Source organism: Entelurus aequoreus, linkage group LG04 (genome assembly GCF_033978785.1).
Source record: "Entelurus aequoreus isolate RoL-2023_Sb linkage group LG04, RoL_Eaeq_v1.1, whole genome shotgun sequence".
Taxonomy (NCBI): Eukaryota; Metazoa; Chordata; class Actinopteri; order Syngnathiformes; family Syngnathidae; genus Entelurus; species Entelurus aequoreus.
This window is the reverse complement of record NC_084734.1, coordinates 28,072,780-28,100,514: the sequence shown is the minus strand read 5'-3', so window position 1 is coordinate 28,100,514 and position 27,735 is coordinate 28,072,780. Positions and strand designations below refer to the sequence as shown.

Here is a 27,735-nt window from a genome sequence, read left to right as displayed (position 1 = left end):
CTGAGAAAGCACGGTCTCCCCTTGTCACTAGGTTTGACCGTGGGACCTTCAGGGTCATCTGGTTGTCTGATCTAAGGCAACGACCCAGCCTGGAGCTGGTGGGTTGGTCCAGGAGATCTTTAATATAAGCTGGGGCGAGACCATTGAGCGCTTTGAAGACGAACATGACGATCTTAAATTTCACTCTACACTTCACTGGGAGCCAGTGAAGGGAGGAGAGGATGGGAGAAATATGTTCCCTCATTTTTGCGCCTGTCACCAGCCTGGCAGCCGCATTTTGTACTAGCTGCATGCTATGGATGGTCTTGTTGGTGACCCCAGCATAAAGGGCATTGCAATAGTCCAGTCTAGAAAAAATAAGCATTAACACGACCCTCCGTAGGTCACTGGGGGAGAGGAAAGACTTGATCTTGGCTATGGTGCGTAGTTGGAAAAAACAGGATTTCACCACAGATTTCACTTGTTTGTCAAACTTGAGGTCTGGGTCGAATATGACCCCGAGGTATATATATATATATATATATATATATATATATATATATATATATATATATATATATGTACAAATACACACAACACACATACATATATATATATTATATATATATGTACATATATATATACACATACTACACATGCATGTACATACATATGTACACATACAATATTAATATATACATATACACACACACAAACAAATATTTACACAAAGACAAACACACGCACACATATATATGCACGCACACACATACACATCCATCTTCTACCGCTTATATATATATATATATATATATATATATATATATATATATATATATATATATATATATTATATATATATATATATATATATATATATATATACACATGCATACATACAGTACAGGCCAAAAGATTGGACACACCTTCTCATTCAATGCGTTTTCTTTATTTTCATGACTATTTACATTGTAGATTGTCACTGCAGGTATCAAAACTATGAATGAACACATGTGGAGTTATGTACTTAACAAAAAAAAAAGGTAAAATAAATAATTGAAAACATGTTTATTATATATATATATATATATATATATATATATATATATATATATATATATATATATATATATATATATAAACTAAAGATATCCGATATTGTCCAACTCTTAATTACCGATTCCGATATCAACCGATACCGATATATACAGTCGTGGAATTAACACATTATTATGCCTAATTTTGTTGTGATGCCCCGCTGGATGCATTAAACAATGTAACAAGGTCTGCCAAAATAAGAGAACAACTTCAACTCAAGTTATGGAAAAAAGTGCCAACATGTCACTGCCATATTTATTATTGAAGTCACAAAGTGCTTTTTTTTTTTTTAACATGCCTCAAAACAGCAGCTTGGAATTTGGGACATGCTCTCCCTGAGATAATCCTGATACCCACTACAACTATGGGAAATACTATACTTTGACTTTCGCAAAGTGCATTATTTTTTTAAATTTTTTTTTAAACAAGCCTCAAAACAACAGCTACAAAAACAATGAAGGCACACAGTTTCAGTCCAGAGTATACTAGAGTAATAAAGTACACAATAACATAGTCCTCCTTTAGTGCAAGACTGCCTGGTATACTGTAAAACAGGAAATTATAAACTGGGTTCAATCTGCCCTGCTCTAATATATTTGTATGAGTAACAAAAATGTGCTGCAAGCTAGTGGTGAGTGCTTGAAGTGGCCTACCAGTCAGCCAGAGCTTCTGAAATACTGTGTTGAGACAGGGCAGCTCTGCTCACTGCAAGCTGCAAAGTGTGCGCCATGCAGGGCAGACTATCCACACCAAACTCCACCGTAGCTTTTGCCATATTGCGTGGGCTTTCGCCTTGGGGTGGTTTTTGTTGTATTTTTGTTTTTTCTCGTCGGAGTCTATAAGCGACAACTGTGAGGTACTACTTTTTTTCGCTGTTTGCTTTTCATCCATCTTCCGCTTGTATTCAACATGTATCTTCTTATGATTCTTGAAGAGGTGGGAGATCAAATTGCTCGTATTAAAGGAAGATGTTTTGGTTCCTCCTCGCATAGCCAACTTTTTGCAGTCATTGCAAATAGCCAGTTTTTTATCAGTCAGACACTTTAAAATAATCCCAAACCATAGACATGGTATCATTAGTCAGTCACCGAGTGAGCTCGCTTGTTAGCCACGGCTACAGCACCGGTAACAACACACTCTTGTTGTTGTTATGCTCCGCTCGCGGCGGTTTGATGAGGTCATCAAGCGTCGCCAGTAAACCTCTCATGCTGCAGTCGTCAACTCCTGTGTTGTGTGTGGGAGAGGGGAAAGGCTAGAGGGGAGAGGGGAGAGGGGAGAGGCTGCTGACTGGGAGACGCAACTGCTCTGTACTTCTGCCTACGTCCGTGTTTTACCGGATATGTACCGCTCCGTACAGCTGCGTTTTAAAAAGTCATTAATTTTACTTTTTGAAACCGATACCAATAATTTCCGATATTACATTTTAAAGCATTTATCGGCCGATATTATCGGACATCTCTAATATAAACCTTTTTTATTATTGTACTATAAATACTTTTAAACTTGACTATATTTTAAATTGTTAACTATTACAAGTAAAATGCATTTTTACAAAACCCTGTAATAAATCCTGGGTACTTTCTTCGGTTGAGTAAGTAGACACCCTCCAGCTACTACAAGAGGAAACAGTGCATGGTACAGTGGCGACTATAAAGTACATACCTTCCTCCTCCCATCTGCAGTGAATCAATATTGCCTTTGACAAAGTAAGAGTTATCGCCTGTCCAGCGGTACACCTGCAGACAAACACCATCAGACATTATGCACGTATGCAAACCAGAAAACACTTGCACAAACCTTGATCTCAGGACAGAAGCTGTAGAGGAAGGTCTCGCCCGTGCCGTAGCAGTGCTCGCTCACTCTGAAGGGATGAGTGGAGAAAGCCCCAAAGACCTGGAAGCAAAATTAAAATGACTACAAATTTAGGCCATTTCCACACAAACACGGATACTTAGTAAAATGCATACTTCTCTGCGTTTAGGCCTTTTGTCCTTAAAAATGCACACTTTTGCAAAAAATGCCATGATGTATCCTTCCTCCTTGTGTTAAAGACAATGTACACTTCATTGCACGTGTAATATATCTCTAAATCAATGATTAAATGCTTAAAGGAGCCATATGGAATTATTTCATGTCAAGTCATCATTAAATGGCCCTGGTATGTCAAAAGGCATTAATAAATCATGTTCTTTTCGAATACCTCTATAACTGATAACAGTAGTTCAGCCACGATATGTTCATTTCAAAATTTGATTAACAGACCCCAAATCTTGTTATTGTTTTCATTTCGATGTCCCGCTCTCCACCGTTTTAACCAATTAGAAAGTCCATGAGCGTGTCACATCCAGGTTGCTAGTTACGTTTTGAAACTACACCTGTGTGGATGGAGATAGTTTTAATATACGTTTTGAAAATACCCGTGTTTGTGTGGACATGGCCTAAATCCAGTGGTCAGAGCGTGAATCCACACGGACTTTTATCTACCTGGTTATCCAGGTCTTTGATGACTAGCAGCACTGGACTGTCCACATCAGCAAGATTCCTATAGAGTGTCTTGAGGCTGGTGCCGTGCGTCACGGTGCTGTAGGCCAGTCTCCATGGGTAGCCCTGCACACGGGCCGGCAAGCGACAGGCCAGCTAGAACAGATAATCAGGCGGGTTAAAATAAGCAAGCGCAGAACCGCTATCTCACAGCAACCACGTTTTCATTTCAACTAGTTTTATGACGGAATATCTTCTCAAAGGACAATAACATAGAAAGTAAACTTAGATCTACCTTTAAGTAGTCACAGTACATCTTACGAGCAGTGGCTAGACTTTGCTTGATGCTGGTCTAGAATGGAGAAGTCAGGCACCTCTTTTTTCCTCCACTAACCTGGGTGTACACCTTGGACAAGTTAAGTTAACACAGCCTTCCTTGGCTGTGGATATGGCTCAGCTTCACCGAGTTTACGGTCCTTCAAGTCAACTCGGCATCAGTTCGGAAAAACTGACAGTTCAGGAGCCATCACGGTTTCAGTTCTGGTTCAAAATCCCTAACAGCGGAACATCAGGCGGTGGATATACAGTCGTGGTCAAAAGTTTACATACACTTGTGAAGGCCATAATGTCATGGCTGTCTTGAGTTTCCAATAATTTCTACAACTCTTAATTTTTTGTGATAGAGTGATTGGAGCACATACTTGTTTGTCACACAAAACATACATGAAGTTTGGTTATTTTATGAATTTATTATGGGTCTACAGTGACCAAATCTGCAGGGTCCAAAGTATACAAACAGCAACATACATTATCAATTTTGGTGATGTAGAAAAGTTACAATAAAAAATAAAATTAGCTTCATGGCATGGCCTCTTAACTTCATGTGAGTGATTATGATTGACGACACCCTGTTGACTTCTCTGAGCCCATTTAAATAGGGTACTTGCGATGCAGTCATTAGACTCGGTTACAAACACGACAATGGGAAAGTCAAAGGAACTCAGCACAGACCTGAAAAACCGAATCATTGACTTGAACAAGTCAGGAAATTAACTTGGAGCCATTTCAAAGCAGCTTAAGGTCCCAAGAGCAACTGTGCAGACAATTGTTCGTAAGTATAAAGTGCATGGCACAGTTTTGTCAGTGCCACGATCAGGAAGAAAACGCAAGCTATCACCTGCTGCTGAGAGAAAATTGGTAAGCATGATCAAGAGTCAACCGAGAACCACCAAAAAGCAGGTCTGCAATGAATTGGAAGATGCTGGAACACAAGTGTCAGTGTCCACAGAGGCTACCATGCAAGAAGGAAGCCCTTGCTCCAGAAGCGACACCTTAAAGCTCGTCTAAAGCTTGCTGCTGATCACATGGACAAAGGATAAGACCTAATGGAGGAAAGTTCTACGGTCAGATGAAACCAAAATTGAGCCGTTTGGCCACAATACTCAGCAATATGTTTGGAGGAGAAAAGGTGAGGCCTTTAATCCCAGGAACATCATGCCTACCGTCAAGCATGGTGGTGGTAGTAATATGCTCTGGGCCTGTTTTGCTGCCAATGGAACTGGTGCTTTACAGAGAGTAAATGGGACACTGAGAAAGGAGGATTACCTCCAAATTCTTCAAGACAACCTAAAATCATCAGCCCGGAGGTTGGGTCTTGGGCGCAGTTGGGTGTTCCAAAAGGACAATAACCCCAAACACAAGTCAAAAGTGGTAAAGGAACGGCTAAATCAGGCTATAATTAATGTTTTAGAATGGCCTTCCCAAAGTCTTGACTCAAACCCCATTGAGAACATGTGGACAATGCTGAAGAAACAAGTCCATGTCAGAAAACCAACAAATTTAGCTGAACTACACCAATTTTGTCAAGAGGAGTCAAAAATTCAACCAGAAGCTTGCCAGAAGATTGTGGATGGCTACCAAAAGCGCCTTATTGCAGTGAAACTTGCCAAGGGACATGTAACCAAATATTAACATTGCTGTATGTATACATTTGACCCAGCAGATTTGGTCACATTTTCAGTAGACCCATAATAAATTCATAATAGAACCAAACTTCATGAATGTTTTTTGTGACAAACAAGTATGTGCTCCAATCACTCTATTATAAAATAATAAGAGTTGTAGAAATAATTGGAAACTCAAGACAGCCATTACATGATACAAGTGTATGTAAACTTTTTTGACCACGACTGTATAACTCGGTTGTCTTTCACAAGGTTTGGAGATGGTTGAGCATTTTGGCATCTATATTAACGACTAAGCAGCTCTCTATAGGCACCGCTCTGGTTACTTTATGTAGCTAGGGGAGGGGCTAAAAATGTCCCTAAAACATTGTACATCTTACACATGCTCATCCTGTGTTCACAACACAGTGAACTTGTGAAGGAAAAGTTATATTCGGATTTAAACCGTATACTTTCAAAAATCAACAAGTAACACAAGTTAGTGTTGCTTGGTGATTTCAATGCACGAGTTGGAAGAAATAATGAAATGTGGATTGGCACCGTCGGCAAAGAGGATGAGCTTATGAATTCAAATCGCTTGCTGCTTCTTACAGTGTGCAAAGAGGCTGAACTTATTATTACCAACACTCTGTTTCAACAGAAGAATACATTGAAAACATCCTGGATGCAATCACGTTCGAAAATTGGCATATGATCGACGACGTGATTGTGAGGGGTGGGCGATTGCTACTAGTTAGGATTTTTGCAAGCCGCCTGCTTGCTGTCTCTAAAACTATGTTGCCTGAATCACAATCTGGATTTTGACAATCTATAGGCACTATGAACATGATTTTCAGTGCAAGGCAGCAGCAGGTGACATGGTGAATCACATGGCACTGTGGACCACACTGTCCAAATGTGAATGTGCTGCTAAATTAATTTGCATCATTCGACTACTACATGATGGCATGAAGGCCACTGTTCTGGCTGGAATTGGTTCTGAGAGTGATACATTTTACATTACCACTGGAGTCAAACAAGGATGTGTAATTGAACCTACCGTACTTTGTTCTTGATTTACATGTCTGTGATCCTCCATCTAGTCAAAGACAAGCTACCTAATGGCAGAATGATCAGCAATATTTATATATTGGACAGGTAGTTGTTTTGCCTTAGCTGGCTAAAAGCAAATACCAAGCTTTTTACAACCTCTGTAATGGAACTCCAGTATGGCGATGACTATGTAATATGCCCTCTTTCAGCTGAAGACCTTTAGATCATCTTGAGTGTTTTCACCAAAGTCTATGACGTTCATTGAGCAAAGAGAGCACAGTACCAAGTCACATTCTTTGTGTGTTAAACATACTTGGCCAATAAAACTGATTCTGATTCTGTGAAGCACTTAACCTTGAACTAAATATCAAGAAGACCAAAATATGTTCCACCATACCCCAAAGCATCTGAATTTGAACCTCATTAGATCCATGTTTCAAAATTAACAATGCAGTGAACGTAAAGTCCTTTCCATACCTTGGAAGCCACCTTTCAGAGAATGCCAATATCAACACGGAAGTGAAGCTGAGCAGTGGCGACTTTGGACGTCTCAGAAAACGAGTGTTCAAGGATAAGAGCACGGATACCAAAATTCTTGTATATAAAGCCATCATCTTCATCATCTCTACGCTGCTGTAAGGAAGCTTGACATGGACCGCCTTATAGACACCACCTGATAAGTCTTGAGCAGTACAACCAACACTGTCTCCGCAAGATTTTAGGCATTAGTTAGCGAGACGAACAAGCCAACGGTACGACTATTGAGACGTTTATTACGCATGCCTAATCATCGCCTGCCCAAGAAACGTTTTAATTCCCAGTTTTACCTTGGTAAACAAAGTGTGAAATGTAAACTCTAGAGATGTGGCATTGATGTAGACATCTGGGAAAATCTAGCCACAGATGGCAGTCTGGAGGCACCAGCCATCACAAAGAATGTATACACCAAAAAGTTATCAGGAGAAGAGAGGAAAGAAAGGAGTGTGAAAGCAGAACTAGTTCATTTCTTCCATCCGAAATTACTGAATGCCCAGTAATACTCAACTTGAGTGATACCTGATGATGAAACAGTATAGATTCACTGTCCACAGAATTGGACTTCAAAATAGCTGGCAGCAGACCCCGAACGGGACAAGCGGTAGAAAATAGATGGATGGATGGCAGCAGAAATGATCATTAACTGGGGAGCTCTGGTTCACTGAAGGGAAACACGAAGTCCAACATGTACTGTGATACCTACTCAGTGACCTAGTGGTTAGTGTCCGCCCTGAGATCGGTAGGTTGTGAGTTCAAACCCCGGCCGAGTCATACCAAAGACTATAAAAATGGGAGTCATTACCTCCCTGCTTGGCACTCAGCATCAAGGGTTGGAATTGGGGGTTAAATCACCAAAAATGATTCCCGGGCGCGGCACCGCTGCTGCTCACTGCTGCTGCTCACTGCTCCCCTCACCTCCCAGGGGGTGAACAAGGGGATGGGTCGAATTTCACCACAACTAGTGTGTGTGTGTGACAATCATTGGTACTTTAACTTAACTGTGATGTTCCAAAGCAAGACAAGTCCTGCGTTTTGAGTCATTTTTGGTGGATAGTAAATCTATGCAGCTACAGTATATAATAAATTGTACACTGAGTACTCTTAGTCATATCCAAGTTTTGGTTTAACATCTGTGAGGTATGGTACCTCACATTTGTCTTCAACTGGGGCAAACAGTACCTTCTCAATGTGTGCGTCCTGCAGCAGACTGCTGGCATCGCTTAGTAAGGGCAGTAGGCTGTCCACACACAGCTCTGCATCGCAGCTGCCGAAACTCTGCCTCCGTTTGGCCTCGTCGATTGTGATGATCTGTAAAAACAACAGGGCATGTATAGAAAAATGTCTTGATGTCATCTTATAATTTGCATAACTGGCCTTGGTGTGCATGTTATTTTTAAAAAAGGCTTACAAAATGGTAAACAAATACAGTATTTGTGTTATCAGTTATTAGTATCAACATTTCAGCGTTTTCTTGTTAAAGTATGGCTTTTTGTTCTATTTTTCATTTCTTGCAGTTTTTTTGAGGGGTTATTTAATTTCTCAAGATGCATATTTTGGGTCGTTGTTCTTCAAAATGTAAAGTTGCAATATATTTATTCATATTCTATGTATTCCTCAGAAAACATGGTTTGTGACATCAGGCCATTTGCATCTTTTTCATTAATTTTAAGAAATTGCAGTTTTTGTATCACTACCCCACTTTTCCACTAAAGGGGTCAAAAATGACCCCAAGCAGTTCCTATGAAATCTTCTATGAACCTTTAATTCTTAGCAACCCTGGCTGTCCCACTTACACATCTGATGTCATCTCTCACAGCTGTTGCAACTTTGACTGTGACATCTCATGTCAGCAGTCTCACAACCCAGGAGGTCATTTTGACACAGCAACATTACATGTAAGTATTATCTCCATTTATTTTTTTTGACAGATTATAATGTGTGATCAAATTTGTGATCAAATTAGCCTACTTTGTTGTCAGCTAACAGCATTGTATTTAGGTAGGTAAACACAGTATCCTGTTAGCTAACACATGATTTATAGTTTTCTGTGCATTTCAAACATTGTCCTTTCTAATGTTTTTTTTGATTTATCTACAGTAACATGGCTGCTAGGAAGCCAGATAGGATCCCTGTGGACCTTGCCCGGCAAATGATCCAGGACGGATGGGATGAAGAGCCCATCGGGGGAATTGACTCAGGATCTGACATCTCAGATGTAGAGAACGCAGACTATTGTGCCCCCATTGAACAAGGCCAGTCAGACACAGAAAAGTCCTCTGAAGAGGAAGTGGATATTGTGTCTAACAGAATGAGCCGCAAGGGCTCTTCCTGGGCAGAGTTATCCTCCCAGCCAGGTTAAAACACCAAGCCACAATTTTCTAAGTAGTCGGCCAGGGCCTGCACCTGGGTTTGGTACTGTCTCCCAAATAGATGCATGAAAGCTGTCCATGTCTGATAATATTAATAGAAGAGGCGCTCACATGCACACAAACATAGTAGGAAGTGAGTAAACTGGAATGTACCAGTTTGTAGGTTTTTTATGAGTCCTCTGCATAACCTTGTACAAGGCCACTGTGTTTTTTGGGAGTCCTCCGCATAACTATGTCAATTCGAAGATTTTAAGATATTCACCGTTTCTTGCTCTTTGATGACGGGAGGACAAAGCCTACCGACTAAGAACAGAACACATGGCAGATTTCGGTTACATATGGGACTTGTTCCTGGTCAACTGCAGGCAGAAATGTATCCCATAGAAGATTCCATAGGAAATGCTTGGGGTCATTTTTGACCCCACTTGTGGAAGAGTGGGGTAGTGATACAAAAAAATTTTTTTTTTTTAATTAATTGAAAAAAAAAAAAAAATGCAATTGGCCTGATGTCAGAAACATGTTTTATGAGGAATACCTGTCATATAAAAATATTACAACTCTTAATTTTAAAGATTTTGAAGAATAACAACCCTGTTTATTGCAAAAACGCATTGATTTTAATTGGGGTCATTTTGTGTAGGTATTGGTAGGTTGTGCATCCACGGGTTAAATACTATAAACAGCTATCAGTCTGATGTAGTGCGGTTCTACATTACTGCAAACTCAAATAATAGACATGTTATTATTAAAGTAATATATTTTCTTAATCTTTGTATTTTATCGTGGGATCTCTAGTATTAGATTGTGTGCTGGTGTCCCTATAGAGCAGTGGTTCTTAACCTTGTTGGAGGTACCGAACCCCAGCAGTTTCATATGCGCATTCACCGAACCCTTCTTTAGTGAAAAATAAAATGTTTTTTTTTTTCAAATTCAAGACAAAGTTATATGTTTTTGGTAACACTTTAGTATGGGGAACATATTCTAAGTAACAAAGACTTAATTTTGAGTTATTTGGTTAGGGTTAGGGTCAGGTTATAATAAGGCCATGCCGAATAAGGCATTAATAAGTACTTAATAATGATTAGTTAAGAGCCAATATGTTACTAATTTGCATGTTAATAAGCAACTAATTAATGGTGAGTATGTTCCCCATACTAAAGTGTTACCATGTTTTTTTTACTGGTGCATAAAATGAACCGTGCATGAACATCACCTTGTTCAAACAACAAAACCAACACAGTCCATAAACTCACAACAAACTACACACCTGCAAATCAGTCAGCTGTTGCCGTATCCGTAATACGCCGATAGAGAGAAGTTTGTATTTACACGATGAGTCGGGTGTGTTTTGACCTCCACCGAACCCCTGAGGCCGACACACCGAACCCCTAAGGTTCGATCGAACCCAGGTTAAGAACCACTGCTATAGAGTGTCTGTTTTTGTGTGCTCTCACCTCCCAGCTGCAAGACGCTGGGTCACCAAAAAAGTTGTCGATCATGTCCAGCTCGTCCTTCTCTACCACGATGAAGCCCTGCTCTCTGGCCTCTTTGCCATAAACGTCAGGAGACCACTGGACAAAAAATGCATACAAATGGTCCACCCTGGAGAACAGACACAAACAGAGGCGCAAACACACGCACACTATGTTAGAACCCCAAGAAGCATTATTAGACTATCTATCATCTCACCTCTCCTGTGGCACAGCAAACCAGTACTCGGGCTGCTTGCCCAAGCTTCCAAATGAGTGGGCGGGGCTGGAAGTCATCCCAGTGGCGAATGACTTCCTCATTGGTTTGCCCACTTTGAAGCAGAGGAACATTGGCGGGTTCTTACTCTTCTCCTCTGATGAGAAAAGCATGTCTACACAGGATCCAGAAAGGAACAGGAAAAAAAAGAGGCTTTGCTACACATCTGAAAAAAAGCCTGAATTTTGCCGACTATCCGTCTGTCAGGTACAAATGTGTGATTGTTTTGGTTAGTTTATCATTTTCTTTTTCTTCAGGAAATAGGCAAACTTACCATGATGTTGCTGGTAATGTGTGCGTGTAATATTAACACTGTAGCTGACGCAGCAATGCTAGTGTTGCTAACATTTGTGTCTTCCTGTCCTATTCCTTAATGTCACATTGATGTATGTGATGTATGTCATATATTACATTGGACAAGAGCATATATTGATCAAGTGCAGAATAGTACTTCTTGGAGCCACACAGCTACAAAAACACAGCTCATTAGCATTAAAGCTATGTTTCCAGTAAGGTAAGCTCTTTTACACTTCGGGAGGTCACAGTGTTCGTTGTGTAATGAAGAGGGTGTGGCCTAAGGGGCTCAACATCTATCAAGATGTATATGATAATTAGGCAGTTTTTTTCAGCTGTTTATATGATACTATGACATTCTGAAGTTTCTAAATGTCATTACCTTCAATTGGAGCCTGCATCCTCTCCAGCAGCCATGACTTCATTTCCGCCTGGTAGCTCTTCCTCCGCCTCTCCTCCTCACTGAGTTGCTCCACCTTGGCAGGTCTCTGTGCATTCCGAGGACCCTCCAGGTCAGAGGACACCTCTGCAGTCTCACATAACTTTGTGATACCCTCTTTCTCCGTATACTTCAGCAGCTCTTTGGTCCCTTTAGGTTCTTCTTCTTTGGTTTCTGCTCTGCTTGTCGACGTGTTGCGCAACTTATCCGATTTTCTTGTCTCTGTAGATGACAGGATGGACTCCCCGTCTTCTAATAAGCTGTTCTGAGCTAAGCCTTCATCCTCTTCATCCTCCTGCTTCTCTTTAGTTTGGCAAAACAGCAACGTCTCCTGGAATTCCTTCCTGCCGGGGCTCTTTGGTTCTTGGATGTCTTGTTGATCCCTGCTGCCACTTTCAAGTGTTTTTGTTGAGAATGATCCCTCTGCTTCTTCAATGCTCCCGTTGACCGTAGGCTCCAGCTCGGTGAAGCCTTCATCCGAGGGAGACTTGTCGGCATGCTCTCCTTCTGTGCTCCCTGTCGTCAGACAACATCTGCATTTGTCGCTAAAGTTTCAAAAAATAAAACCTCTCACCAGTTTCTGAGAGGGCCGACTCCAAGTCGTCCAAGATGATAGGCTGCTTTGCATCCAGAGCTTCGTAGCGACTAAAAGGGTTCAAGTCCTGCTCTGACGGCAGCTGCTCCCAATCGCCAGGCCTGTAGACAGGACACAGATCCTGGGGTAGGTCGCTGTAGCGCGGGGTCAAGTGAGGATGAGGAATGAACAAAAACCACAAAAAAGGAACATAAGGCTCAACATAAAAGACAAATGGCACACAACTTAAATAGATGGTGTAAAACAAGTACATAAACAAAAGGTAGAGGGCGCTCGAGTAACAGAAGAGATGGCAAGAGATGAGAACAAGCATCGAAACTGGAAGTAGAAACTAAAAAGGAGCAAGTAGAGTTCGGAAGGAAATGATGAAAGTGATGATGGCGGTTGTGCAAGTCGCTTACGACGGTAGGGCGTCTTTCAGCTTCATGCGTGATACGTCGTCGTACAACGCCACAGAGACGACCTCCTCCATGGGGCAGATGAGGCCGTACTCCTCGCAGCCGTGCTCAATGACCAGTGGGTCCGATTTGTGGGGGTCGAACATGATGTTGTTGGGGGTCACGATCAGCACACCGCCCACGACTCCCTGCATAATAAGGGAGACACAGCATCACTTGTATGTGTAACTTTATTATAATAATAATAATAATAACTGGGATTTATATAGCGCTTTTCTAAATACCCAAAGTCGCTTTACACGTGTGTGGGGGGGGGGGGGATTAAAACAACTTTATTAGGAAAAGAAACTAAGAAAAGAAAAAAGAAAAATAATAAAGAAACACCAAGGGCAGGGTCAGTTTGGAAAGGCTAATGTGAAGAGGTGAGTTTTTTAGGGTGGTTTTGAAGGTAGGGAGGGAGGGGGCATCTCTGATGTGCCTGGGGAGAGCGTTCCAGAGAGAGGGGGCAGCCACGGAGAAGGCCCTGTCGCCCCAGGTTCGGCGCCTGGTCTTGGGGACCTCCAGGAGGCCCGCATCACTAGACCTGAGGGAACGGGATGGGACGTGTGGCTGGAGGAGGTCAGAGAGGTAGGGTGGAGCCAGGTTATGGAGTGCCTTGTAGGTGGTGAGGAGTATTTTAAAGGGGATTCTGTATTTGACAGGCAGCCAGTGGAGGTCATGAAGGACAGGTGTGATGTGCTCTCTGGAGCGGGTTCCGGTGAGCAGACGGGCAGCGGAGTTCTGGACATATTGCAGTTTATTGAGGGTTTTGGAAGTGATGCCGTAGAGGATGCTGTTGCAATAGTCTAGCCGGGATGAGATGAAGGCGTGGATGAGGGTTTCTGCAGCAGAGAATGTGAGGGAGGGCCGGAGACGGGCAATGTTTCTGAGGTGGAAGAATGCAGTTTTGGTGATGTGGTTTACGTGGGGGAGGAATGAGAGGGGAGGGTCGAAGATTACACCTAGATTGCGGATGTGGGTGGAGGTAGTGACAAGGGAGCCGTCGATGTTTAATGAAAAGTCCTGAGTGGAGCGAGTGAGGGAGTCGGGGCCAATGATAATTATTTTTTAGCTCCTGGGCTCCCTCTACAGGTACAACGTTATAATGTATGCTTCATGTACCCTTATAAGATCCTAGATACTTTTTATCTTTTAGAACTACACAACAAATGTTCAAATAAACACCTATGTTCAGTTATCCTCAGACTCTCGCACAGTATAGTTGCTGGCTGCGTGGTCCACAAAAGCAAAAAACCACCATGATGCAGCTGAGATGGGCACCCGCACCCCACGCGACCCGAAAGGGACAAGTGGTAGAAAATGGATGGATCTCTAATCAACTCTGGTTTAAAAACATTGCCATTAACAGCTGTGGCTGAAAGCAATCTTCTTTGTAGTTTTTAAAGATTACTGCAAAAAGCTGCATTTGAAGTATCATGAGTAGCCAGCATCCGGCAGCTTTATCTACAGTTTAGTTTAGTTTATTAAGGATCCCCATTAGTCTACACCGCAGTGCCTCTGCATGAACTTTAAAATGTTGTTTGTGCTACTTAGTGGTTACACTCAGCTGTATGCTTGATTGCAAAGAACTTATCAGCGGGATAATGCTGGATGAGCAGTTTTCTGGAATTTATAGACTACAACGTCTGACTACAATGGTGGACTCGCACATACAGTAGCGCTTCAGGTAAATTTATACCATATATGGAGATTAGAAATGTCCGATAATATCGGACTGCCGATATTATTGGCCGATAAATGCTTTAAAATGTGATATCGGAAATTATCGGTTTCAAAAAGTAAAATGTATGACTTTTTAAAACGCCGCTGTGTACACGGACGTATGGAGAAGTACAGCGCGGCAATAAACCTTAAAGACACTGCCTTTGCGTGCCGGCCCAGTCACATAATATCTATGGCTTTTCACACACACAAGTGAATGCAAGGCATACTTGTTCAACAGCCATACAGGTCACCGTATAAACAACTTTACTGTTACAAATATGCGCCACACTGTGAACCCACACCAAACAAGAATGACAAACACATTTCGGGAGAACATCCGCACAGTAACACAACAGAACAAATACCCAGAACCCCTTGCAGCACTAACTCTTCCGGGACGCTACAATGTACATTTTTGTCCTAAGATTCTACACACAATAGCCCATAATGACAATGCGTAAAACTTTTGGGTATTTTTTTTTTAGCAATTTTAGCAAATGTGTTAAACATTCTGTTTCAACTGATCATCCTTGAGATGTTTCTACAGCTTAATTAGAGTCCACCTGTGGTAAATTCAGTTGGTTGGACATGATTTAGCAAGGTACACACCTACACTTGAATGTGCGTGGCAGAGCACAAACCAAGCATGAAGTCGAAGGAATTGTCTGTAGACCTCCGAGACAGAATTGTGTCACGAGGCACAAATCTGGGGAAGGGTACAGAAAAATATCTGCTGCCTAGTAAGTCCCAACGAGCACAGTGGCCTCCATCATCTGTAAATGGAAGACATTTGGAACCACCAGCAATCATCCTACAGCTGGCTGGCTGTCTAAACTGAACAATCGGGGGAGAAGGGCCCGAGTCAGGGAGGTGACCAAGAACCCGATGGTCACTCTGTCAGAGCTACAGAATTCCTCTGTGGAGAGAGGAGAACCTTCCAGATGGACAACCATCTCAGCAAAAAACCACCAATCAGGCCTGTATGGTATAGCAGCCAGACAGAAGCCATTGCTTGCTTGTTTGCGAAAATGCACCTGAAAGACTCTGACCATGAGAAAAAAAATGATCTGGTCTGATGAGACAAAAATTGAATTGTTTGGCATGAATACCAGGCATCATGTTTGGAGGAATCCAGGCACCACTCATCACCAGGCCAATACCATCCCTACAGTGAAGCATGGCAGTGGCATCATGCTGTGGGGATGTTTTTCAGCGAAAGGAACTGGGAGACTAATCAGGATAGAGGGAAAGTTTAATGCAGCAATGTACAGAGACATCCTGGAAGAAAACGTAAATGTCCTTGAGTGGCCGAGCAAGTCCCCAGACTTGAATATCTGGAGAAATTGCAAAATGGCAGCGCACACATCCAACTTGATGGAGCTTGAGAGCTGATGCAAAGAGGCATGGGCAAAGAGCAATGGGTGAAACTGCCTAAAGATAGGTGTAAGCTTGTGGCATCAGTATTCAAAAAGACTTGAGGCTATAATTGCTGCCAAAGGTGCATCAACAAAGTACTAAACAAAGGCTGTGGATATTTATGTACATGTGATTTTTAGGCTTTTTATTTTTATAAAATAATTTTTTTAAAAGCTCTAAAAAAGGTTTTTCACATCGTCATTATAGGGTATTGTGTGTAGAATTTTGAGGACGAAAAATAATTTATTCAATTTTGGAATAAAGCTGTAAAATAACAAAATGTGAAAAAAGTGAAAGGATTTCCAGATGCACAGTATCAAGAAAGGCAAGATTGTTTTATAAATATCTCCACCGTGTCTCTATGGTTTGATTTCAAATTTTCTGGATTTACACAAATCCCAAATACAAAAAAAAAACAGGTAATAAGAGGTAAAAAAAAAGTTGGTTTTGCATAATAGGTCCCCTTTAAGTAAAAACATAAAGGTATTACATATAGTGAGTTTTCACATCTCAGAAATCCCGAAAAGGCTGCATACTCTTTGTGCCTTAGGTTGATAAAGTTACAGTAGGTCGAAATTGCCAGACTATTTTTTTTCAATTCCATGTCTACACAAAAAAGGACACATTTGATCCTAATGACAAAAAAAAATATTTGAAAGTGACATTTTTGATGATACATTTATCTCCCATTGATCTATTTTCTATACCCTTTATGCTGTTTATGTTTGAGTCACACATTAAGAGTGTTACTAAAACGGCCTTCTTTCATCTCCGTAATATCGCTAAAATTCGTTCCATCTTGTCCACTAGCGACGCTGAGATCATTATTCATGCGTTTGTTACGTCTCGTCTCGATTACTGTAACGTATTATTTTCGGGCCTCCCTATGTCTAGCATTAAAAGATTACAGTTGGTACAAAATGCGGCTGCAAGGCTTTTGACAAAAACAAGAAAGTTTGATCATATTACGCCTATACTGGCTCACTTGCACTGGCTTCCTGTGCACTTAAGATGCGACTTTAAGGTTTTACTACTTGCGTATAAAATACTACACGGTTTAGCTCCAGCCTATCTCGCCGATTGTATTGTACCATATGTCCCGACAAGAAATCTGCGTTCAAAGAACTCCGGCTTATTAGTGATTCCCAGAGCCAAAAAAAAGTCTGCGGGCTATAGAGCGTTTTCTATTCGGGCTCCAGTACTCTGGAATGCCCTCCCGGTAACAGTTAGAGATGCTACCTCAGTAGAAGCATTTAAGTCCCATCTTAAAACTCATTTGTATAATCTAGCCTTTAAATAGACCCCCCCTTTTTTAGACCAGTTGATCTGCCGTTTCTTTTCTTCTCTCTTCTCCCCTGTCCCTTGCGAGGGGGAGTTGCATAGGTCCGGTGGCCATGGATGAAGTGCTGGCTGTCCAGAGCCGGGACCCCGGGTGGACCACTAGCCTGTGCATCGGTTGGGGACATCTCTGCGCTGCTGACCCGTCTCCGCTCGGGATGGTTTCCTGTTGGCCCCGCTGTGGACTGGACTCCCGCTGATGTGTTGGATCCACTGTGGACTGGACTTTCACAATGTTATGTCAGACCCACTCGACATCCGTTGCTTTCGGTCTCCCCTAGGGGGGGGGGGGTTACCCACATATGCGGTCCTCTCCAAGGTTTCTCATAGTCATTCACCGACGTCCCACTGGGGTGAGTTTTTCCTTGCCCGTATGTGGGCTCTGTACCGAGGATGTCGTTGTGGCTTGTACAGCCCTTTGAGACACTTGTGATTTAGGGCTATATAAATAAACATTGATTGATTGATTGATTGATGCTCCTCTGAATCATTTGCCAATTTGTTACCAATTCCCTCATCGATTCTTGTTCATGACGCCAATCTGCAGCGCAAACGTTTATGTACTTACGAGAAAGATTGACAAAAAGGATATATCATCAAAGGGAGGAAAGACTACCACTAGCAGAAACATTAGCACACATAGCATGTGATAAACTTGAATGAGTGATATGTTTCGATCCCCCCTGAGACAAAAGTGAATTTCCACCAGTGGCACTGGCAAAAATGTAGCACCGTAACTCTGCTGTTGATACTGCAAGTAACTATAATTGGCTATTATGTTAGCGCCTCATTGTAAAACCAGTTATTATTATTAACTGTAAACATGAAATTAATACTTTTCATATATTAAATGACGAGATCCTTCCTGTCTGTGTGGTGTTCTCCATAGCTGGAGAAACTGTAATTAGAAAGATTGTGTATCCTTCCTGAAAAAGCAGATACTGTATCCTTATTTGTCTGAAAAGTAATTGTTAATGTTCATAGTTGATGGCTGCAAAATTGCACAATTCTATTGAGCTTGACTTGTTTGTATTTGTCAATCAATTACTTAGTTTTACCAGTTTTAGTGGTCAGCTCATATTTAGTATATTTCTATTAAAAATTTTCAACATGTTATTGAACATTCTTGTGTAATTAATCAGTAGATTTTTGATGGCGCAAATTATTTTCATTCAAAGCATGCAGCAAAACTTACATGATGGTGCCTTGCTACGGAAATAATATTGTTTGTATTAGAAGTCTATAATAATGTTTATGTAAAAAATAATTATTATTTCCTCCATTCACTGAGTTTCTTTCCAAATAATTAATGTAAGCAACAACATATTGCTGCTTCAAACGAAGAAGGTAAGCTCCAACACTAGCCACTTGTTAATCAACACATTCGATTACTCACCATTCCATCAGTGAAGTACTTGCAGCTCATCTTAATGAATTTAACCGTTGCTGGGCTCTCGTCCTCTGAATTAGGGGAGAGCTGTCGTCGGATTGACCTTTCCGAACAGCAGTTTGGGCCTCCATCCTTTAGAAGGTCAAAGTGAGACGATGCAGTTGGTTGGATAGAGTACTCATATACTTCAATCTAGAGTACCATATTCTACTGAGACCTAGTGACATCGGCATTGAACGTCTGTTTTTGGTCTATTTTGTCAGAGTAACACATTTTGGCAAAATGGCCTTGTCAGCCATGTCCACAAATGTCTACTGTTTATAGGAGGATATACACAATCTTAAAGTACCAGTAGAGTGGAAAAACAAGTTGCCTTTGTGGAAGTAATCTGTGGAACAAAACACAAAAAACAAATGATCACGTGTTGGCGCTATACATTTTCAAAATGGGGTCCCAGGGACCCCATCAGGTCATAAAAATAGGGTCCCACAGCAAATTTTTAGGGTCCCCCTTTTTTGTAACCGTTTTGAAAACCAATGATAAATGTATGCATTATCCTGTTATATCTCACATTCTATATTGTTTTGGAAAAAGGTTGTCATAAACGTTACTTAATTAATTAAAAAAATAATACAAAAGAAAACCTTTTTAATGCATATGCAAATTTATTCAGTTATAAACATTCATTCTTTCCTTCATGGATCTAAACTTTACAGCTACCGCCCCAAAAATCAAAGTTCTCTGCATATTTTACTATAACACCCTTATGAGCGTTACATATATCAAAATCAAGTACCCACTGTTTACTTGTTGAAATACCCTTTTTAGAGCAAATATCCCCCCAAAAGACCAATTTGCTGCTGCCAAAAATTTATTTGAAGGGTATTTCAACAAGTAAACAGTACAGTATGCTATATGATTTACCTGCGTTGTCTCCAATGAAGAACCATTCGTGTGGGAAGGGTCGGTGGACATTGTGTCGGCCTGGCTCACATCGGGGACAAACAGCTTCTATAGTAGTGATGGTGGTGAGTTAGATATGATAAAGAGAAGACATTAAAGTGTCATAAAGTGAAATAAAGTCAAGTGGCATGGCTCAAAGGTAGAGTGGGTGTCCAGAAACTTGAGGGTTCCTGGTACGAATCCAGCTTCCGCCATCCAGTTCACTGCCGTTGTGTCCTGAAGCAAGACACTTCTGTAGCTGTGGCTACAAATGTAGCTTACCACCACCATAGTGTAAATGTGGAGTGATGGGTTCTCAGTTCTCACTGTAAAGTGCTTGGAGTGTCTAGAAAAGCGCTATATCAATCTAATCCATTATTATAAAGTTCTCACCTGACTAGGGTAGACGCTGTGAGAGAAGAGCTTGTTTAACTGCACCAGCTTGTTTGGGGTGATATTGAATTTGAGGGCGATGCTGTTGAGGGTATCATTTGGTCCCACCTGAAACAAGTCCAGAGTGTCAAAACTGATAATTCATGCACAACTTACCCAATGAGAAATTGGAAACATGGAGGAAAAAAGGTAGTTCACAGTGCTCACAATGAACTCCACTGTCCCTGGCGGCCTTCTCTTCTCCCTCTTTGCTGGGTTGTTACTTTTACAGCCATCAGCTGCGAGGAACACAACACATAAAAGAACACAGAGGACAAGAGAATTACAGTAGTTCAATGAATGATTTGATCTGTTCTTCTATTGATTCACAAAGTTCAACCACAAATCTGAAGAAAACATGTTCTCATAGTCACTTATTTTATGAATGGAAAGACTATCACTCTTCCTTAACACAGTGGATAATTATGCATCTTTAAATTCTTTATTTGCCACCAAGAATTGTTTGAATGCACTATACTTTTTTCCCCTTTAAGTTACTAAAATAAGGTTTTATAGCATTAACTCCACACAGTGGGAATAACTTGTCCTCATCATTTCCCCAAAGCTGCACTTTGCTTTAATGTTGCAAGACAAGCTAGCGATTATAGGGTGTAGTCTTGGGTTAGTCATCCCAAAAAAGTGACGTAAACATTGGGAGGCAATCTGTGCATGTACGTGTGTGTACGTGCGTGACCTATCTTCCAACACCACCGCAAAAAGTGATTTACTATCAAAGTGGTTGAAATAATAATAATAATTTAACATAATAAAATCAAAAATATAATACAAATGAATTAAGCATGTGTCCAAACCATGTGAAAAATGCCCACATTTAAAAGGAATATTTCCTATATTTAAAGGCCTACTGAAATGAATTTTTTTTATTTTAACGGGGATAGCAGATCCATTCTATGTGTCATACTTGATCATTTTGCGATATTGCCATATTTTTCCTGAAAGGATTTAGTAGAGAACAACGACGATACAGTTCGCAACTTTTGGTCGCTGATTAAAAAAAAGCCTTGCCCCTACCGGAAGTAGCGTGACGTCACAAGCTGGAGTGCTGCTCACATTTCCATATTGTTTACACCAGTAGCGAGAGAGATTCGGACCAAGAAAGCGACGATTACCCCATTAATTTGAGCGAGGATGAAAGATTCGTGGATGGGGAAAGTGAGAGTGAAGGACTGTAGTGCAGTGCAGGACGTATCTTTTTTCGCTCTGACCGTAACTTAGGTACAAGGGTTCATTGGATTCCGCACTCTCCTTTTTCTATTGTGGATCACGGATTTGTATTTTAAACCACCTCGGATACTATATCCTCTTGAAAATGAGAGTCGAGAACGCGAAATGGACATTCACAGTGACTTTTATCTCCACGACAATACATCGGCGAAACACTTTAGCTACGGAGCTAACGTGATAGCATCGGGCTCAAATGCAGATATAAACAAAAGAAATAAGTCCCTGACTGGAAGGATAGACAGAAAATCAACAATACTATTAAACACTGGACCTGCAACTACACGGTTAATGCTTTCCATTATAATACAGTAGTTTTATGAAGTAATGTAATTATAATGTACAGCATTTACCTTGACAGGTGGACTTCTACAGTATTTCTTTCAAAACTGCTTTTCCGTCAAACAGATCATCAGCAGCTTTTCCATATTTTCATGGATAAATGTCTGCTGTTTAGATATTATTTCAACATTTTTGGCTGAAGGTGGCGACACGCTGTCATTTAAAAAAAATGTTATAACTTAATGAATAGCATTCACTTCTTCTCAGCCAGGGCTGCCCTTTGTCACCAATTCTGTTCATAACTTTTATGGACAGAATTTATAGGCGCAATGAGGGCATTGAGGGGATAAGGTTTGGTGGCTGTAGGATTAGGTGTCTGCTTTTTGCAGATGATGTGGTCGCGATGGCATCATTTGGCTAGGATATTCAGCTCTCACTGGATCAGTTTGCAGCAGAGTGTGAAGCGACTGGGATGAGAATCAGCACCTCTAAGTCCGAGTCCATGGTTCTTGCCCGGAAAAGGGTGGAGTGCCATCCCCGGGTTGGTGGGGAGATCTTGCCCCAAGTGGAGAAGTTCAAGTACCTCGGAGTCTTGTTCACGAGTGAGAGAAGAGTGGATCGTGAGAGAAGAGTGGATCGTGAGTTAGCTGTGATGCTAATGGTGCGGGTGGTAATACGAGAGAGAGAAGGTGCGAATCTGGTAAAAAATGGAGGAAGAATTAATTCCCAAGAAAACCAGCACGGGGTCCATCGTCTGGCGGTGGTTTGGCTTCAAGCGGGAAGATGTTGAACATTTATACGGCAATAGCGTTGCTACAAAAAGCAGCAGCACTGCTAATGTAACATCATTTGAAAAGGCACCCGCTAGAGAATAAGGAGTGCTTGCAACTCTGCATGTCAACGTCTCCGGCCGGTGCCACACCAACAAAATGCCGAAGCAACCATTTCCACATCAACACCGTATGAAAAAAAAAATCAACAGAAAAAGATAACATCCGCAGGAACCTACCACATAGTGAAGGACATACACTATTTGATTTCCTATTATGCAGCTCATTTTTATTTGACAGTTATTGAAATATCTTGTGTGACATCATGCACAAAAGTGCACGTTATTTGTTTTTAACTATTGTAGTGGCGTTCTGTACAAAAAGTACACTTTAATTTAGTGTTGTTTTGATAAGTCATCTTGGTGACATAATTCACAAAAGTGAACTTATAGCTTGTTTTAAAATGTCTCTGACAGTCTTGCAGTTTCTGTTTTGGAAATGACATGAATGTTTGTGCCACTGCTTAATAACTGTAATAAATACACTTTTGGTAAATTGACTTAATTGTGATTTCCCTCTCTGCATGAAAGTTTAAAATGAGCATATATTAATGCAGTATGAACAAGAATGTTTTAATGTAAACAAATGGAATCATCATACTGCTGTGATTATATTCATCAAGTGTTCATTCAAGGCTAAGGCAAAATATCGAGATATATATCGTGTATCGTGACATGGCCTCAAAATATCGAGATATTAATAAAAGGCCATATCGCCCAGCCCTACATGAAATTTAGTTGTGAAAAAGTTAAGTGTCCTTGCCTCAATCTTTTTTAAATTGTGGAACTCAAATGTTGGCAAAGTCCGAATGACCACCTCTGTGTTGCCAAAGTATTCACAACATGTAGAAAAGTCCGTACGTGAAGCATGAAGTTGGTATGAGGCAGCACACATTCCCACTTCAAGTTCACTCTTAATACATTTCATCTTTGCTGTGAAAAAGGGAATAATCCAGTTGTTGTTTTTTTTTTGCATACTCAAGTTTTAATGCATGAGGCACCAGATGTTTTGGTTGGATTCTACGTGGTTACTGTGACATTTGCTACGCCAACTAATGGACAGGATGCTTGTCACTCAGAGACAACTCTTATCGCAAAATACTTTTAAGTTTGAGCACATTTAAGCTGAGGTACCACTGTACTTTTATTTTCCTTGCCCGTATGTGGGCTCTGTACCGAGGATGTCGTTGTGGCTTGTACAGCCCTTTGAGACACTTGTGATTTAGGGCTATATAAATAAACATTGATTGATTGATTGATTGATCATAAAAAAATGGTTTCAGTTTTTATAATGTTTGAAATGAATTACTAACGAAAACCTAGGTACCATTGTGTACAAAACATGAAATAGCATAATAATTCATCCATATAACAGCTACATTTTGCATGTGTATTGTCTTGTGATCCAGTATCCCTACTATGTAATGTATGTTATCATCATACACACTGTTTGACCCTTGACAAAGTCCACGGTCTGCATTTGCTTCTTGCCAACCGAGACCGAGAAGCTATTAGCAGAGCCTCCTTCTGTGCAGCCTCCTCCATGGTAACGGAGCGGCATGACTAAGCATTAGAAGACAACCAGACTCCAGCTGCACTCTGCATCCAAGACAACTGCTACTGTCATGAACACTGGAGCCTTGTACTGGATGCACACTGGTTATAAATGGTGAAGCTTTAGCTTTTACGATGGGGGTGGTCAGATGTCAGATGTTGTATGTATGTAGACATGGACTTTAATCACCAGTTCTGCAGTTTTCTTATCAACAAACAAAAGTAACGATGGATGGAAAGTAGTCAATATTGCAAAATACAGCAGAGGATGTCTGTGTTGCTCATCACTCCTCAGATAATCATCAAGTGAAAGACCAACAGTTACAATTCCATCAAATCTATAGGGAAGCAATATAAGCGTGTTGACGTGGACTTTACCTGACCCAGCAGGTGTCTTCGCTGTTATTCTCTGCAGGCCTGCCTTCTTGTTGGGTTCACCCTCTTTTGGCATGTCCGGACATGAGATGACCGCCGTGCTGTTATCGTTCACGACCTTCTCTGATTGGCTCTGTTTGAGCTGTCTCCGCCTCTTCAGCCTGATGGGACAAAGCACGAAGGGAATGTAAGCGTGTTAGAGTGCAGCCTGTCAGACGTTTGTGCAGCTTCAGCTTACTCTAGCCCAGTGGTTCTCAAACTTTTTTTGTCATCCCCCACTTTGGACAAGGGGGAGTTTTCAAGCCCCACCTGCCCCCATCGCCCCAACAGAACGCTAATGCCAAGCTTAACATTTTCAAATTTATCGAACATCAAGTAACATCAAGTTTTATACATTCAAACTCAATAACATAAAATAAAATCAAGTTCAATAATAAATAAAATAACTGTGCAGCTGTGGTATAACTTGCATCAATTTCAATATAAAATAAAATAACTTGCATCAATTCAATAATAAATAAAACAAAAGTGTTATAACTTGCATCAAGTTCAATAATAAATCAAAAAAAGTGTTATAATTTGCATCAAGTTCAATAATAAATCAAAAAAAGTGTTATAACTTGCATCAAGTTCAATAATAAATCAAATAAAAGTGTTATAACTTGCATCACGTTCAATAATAAATCAAATAACTTGCATCAAGTTCAATAATAAATAAAGCAAAAGTGTTATAACTTGCATCAAGTTCAATAATAAATAAAACAAAAGTGTTATAACTTGCATCAAGTTCAATAATAAATAAAAAAAAGTGTTATAACTTGCATCAAGTTCAATAATAAATCAAATAAAAGTGTTATAATTTGCATCAAGTTCAATAATAAATAAAACAAAAGTGTTATAACTTGCATCAAGTTCAATAATAAATAAAAAAAAGTGTTATAACTTGCATCAAGTTCAATAATAAATCAAATAAAAGTGTTATAACTTGCATCAAGTTCAATAATAAATCAAATAACTTGCATCAAGTTCAATAATAAATGAAAATAAAAGTGCCACTTTGCAATCTTTGCCAAAAAAAGGAGGACAGGGCAAGTGAACATGAGTTTTACAGTACTCCAGCATTAGTGGCTGCAATGAGCCTGTTTTGCACTGCACAGCTTTTCAAATCGGGGTTGCAGGCTTGACACAGCCACTGTTAAAACCTCATTGAATTCGGGGCTGAGCTGCCTTGACGCGAGTGTTTCCCGGTGAATGACACAATGTGTCCAATGCGCATTTGGCGCAACCCTCTTTATTAGAGCCTGCAGCCCGCTTCTTGACTTTGCCATGCGCGCCATCAGAGCAAAAGCCCACACAGTTTTCCCATTTAAGGTCGTGTTCTTTGAGGAAACTGTCCATTATCTTGAACAGCTCATCAGCAGTGGCTCTATTTTTTATGTATTTGCAAAACAGCAAATCCTCGCACAGTGACTCGCCATTCACAAAGCTTCCGCTTAGCCCCGCCCCCATTGGTTACTGTTGCTGTCTGTCAAACTTTCGCTCCTACCTATAAATGTAAAGCATACAGGAAAAATAAGTAATTTACATTTATCTATATAGCGGATTTCACAGACAGAATCACAAAGTGATTTCCAGTGTGTATAGAAAATGAAAGCATAGTTTTAAAAAAAATCAAAGAATATAATAATAAAAAAAGAAAAAAAATCTAAGTGAAATTTCCTCTCGTTCCTCGCGCCCCACCTGTCATGTCTCTATTCCCCACCAGTGGGGCGCGCCCCACACTTTGAGAAATGCTGCTCTAGCCGATGAACCAAGACTATTGGTAGTTTAGACTGACGGGTACAAGAGGGTACTTAAAGCTTACTAAAGTCACTCAGTCAGCAAAAAAAAAGGGTTTTTATGGCGTAATTTACAAACTCCAAAACCAATGAAGTTGACACGTTGTGTAAATGGTAAATAAAACCAGAATACAATGATTTGCAAATCCTTTTCAACCAATATTCAATTGAATACGCTGCAAAGACAAGATACTTAACGTTCGAACTGGTAAACTTTGTTATTTTTTGCAAATATTAGCTCATTTGGAATTTGATGCCTGCTACATGTTTCAAAAAAGCTGGAACAAGTGGCAAAAAAGACTGAGAAAGTTGAGGAATGCTCATCAAACACTTATTTGGAACATCCCACAGGTGAACAGGCTAATTGGGAACAGGTGGGTGCCATGATTGGGTATAAAAGCAGCTTCCATGAAATGCTCAGTCATTCACAAACAAGGATGGGGCGAGGGTCACCACTTTGTGAACAAAGGCGTGAGCAAATTGTAGAACGGTTTAAGAACAACGTTTCTCAACGAGATATTTCAAGGACTTTAGGGATTTCGCCATCTACGGTCCGTAATATCATCAAGAGGTTCAGAGAATCTGGAGAAATCACTGCACGTAAGCGATGATAATACGGACCTTCGATCCCACAGGCGGTATTGCATCAAAAAGCAGCACCAGGTGTAAAGGATATCACCACATGGGCTCAATAACACTTCAGAAAACCACTGTCAGTAACTACAGTTTGTCGCTACATCTGTAAGTGCAAGTTACCTATTGCTGGTTTGATACACAATTATTGTATGTGGGTCTCAATTTATCATTTCTAAAGTTGGACTAAAGCATGGCTAACGTCACGTAATTGACAAAAAAGGCAAAAAAACCAAACCCTAAACATTTTGTAATGTGAAAATGTTGAGTACTTTTAGCGTAATCTGACTCGCTAACCACACATCGACTTGTTGGGTAGGCATTTTTCTGCGTTTTCCTTGTAAAGCGTTTGAAAATATCCAACCTGAAACATAGCTCAAACATTTCTGAAGTCACTGAAATGGCAAAAAAGCATGCTACGCCTCAAAAGAATGCTAATGATAAAGATTGAGTAGGGTTTATTTCACTACCTAACGTCTGATTCGATATTCAACTAATGGGTGTGCGTCTCCTACCCAAAAGGTGACCAAAACGAGCGAGAATTTGTATAGTCAATGAATGCAGGGTTTTTTCTCCATAAAATAGTCTCTGGAGCTATTTAATTTGTGTCAGTGTTAGGTTGCTATGGTAGCCCTTGTTTAATATAATTACTGACAGGCAACCCAGACCCAGTGACGTTACGCCATCATTTGGGGTTCATAAAGGGGGGAGGTTGGCGCAGAAGCAGCTAATGGACTTTTGCACTCAAATATAATGGAACTTAGGAGT

The 27,735-nt window shown here is 40.6% G+C and overlaps 1 protein-coding gene across 7 annotated transcripts in view; it reads right to left on the bottom strand.

The window, feature by feature from the left end:
• The window catches only part of LOC133648424 (nuclear receptor coactivator 7), a 125,111-nt gene that overhangs the window by 3,605 nt on the left and 93,771 nt on the right, over positions 1–27,735 (bottom strand). For 3 of the 7 annotated variants that reach the window (XM_062044495.1, XM_062044493.1, XM_062044492.1), the window contains exons 3-17: positions 24,500–24,657; positions 20,383–20,453; positions 20,176–20,283; positions 19,765–19,851; positions 19,190–19,228; positions 18,847–18,972; positions 12,936–13,120; positions 12,514–12,668; positions 11,883–12,455; positions 11,150–11,321; positions 10,915–11,062; positions 8,271–8,399; positions 3,562–3,714; positions 2,875–2,970; positions 2,740–2,813 (exon numbers count right to left, since the gene is read on the bottom strand). In XM_062044495.1, the coding sequence (XP_061900479.1) occupies positions 2,740–2,813; positions 2,875–2,970; positions 3,562–3,714; positions 8,271–8,399; positions 10,915–11,062; positions 11,150–11,321; positions 11,883–12,455; positions 12,514–12,668; positions 12,936–13,120; positions 18,847–18,972; positions 19,190–19,228; positions 19,765–19,851; positions 20,176–20,283; positions 20,383–20,453; positions 24,500–24,657 (2,274 nt within the window). The remainder of the gene's footprint in view (positions 1–2,739; positions 2,814–2,874; positions 2,971–3,561; positions 3,715–8,270; positions 8,400–10,914; positions 11,063–11,149; positions 11,322–11,882; positions 12,456–12,513; positions 12,669–12,935; positions 13,121–18,846; positions 18,973–19,189; positions 19,229–19,764; positions 19,852–20,175; positions 20,284–20,382; positions 20,454–24,499; positions 24,658–27,735) is intronic. The other 4 variants (XM_062044496.1, XM_062044498.1, XM_062044497.1 and 1 more) reach the window with 4 other exon arrangements.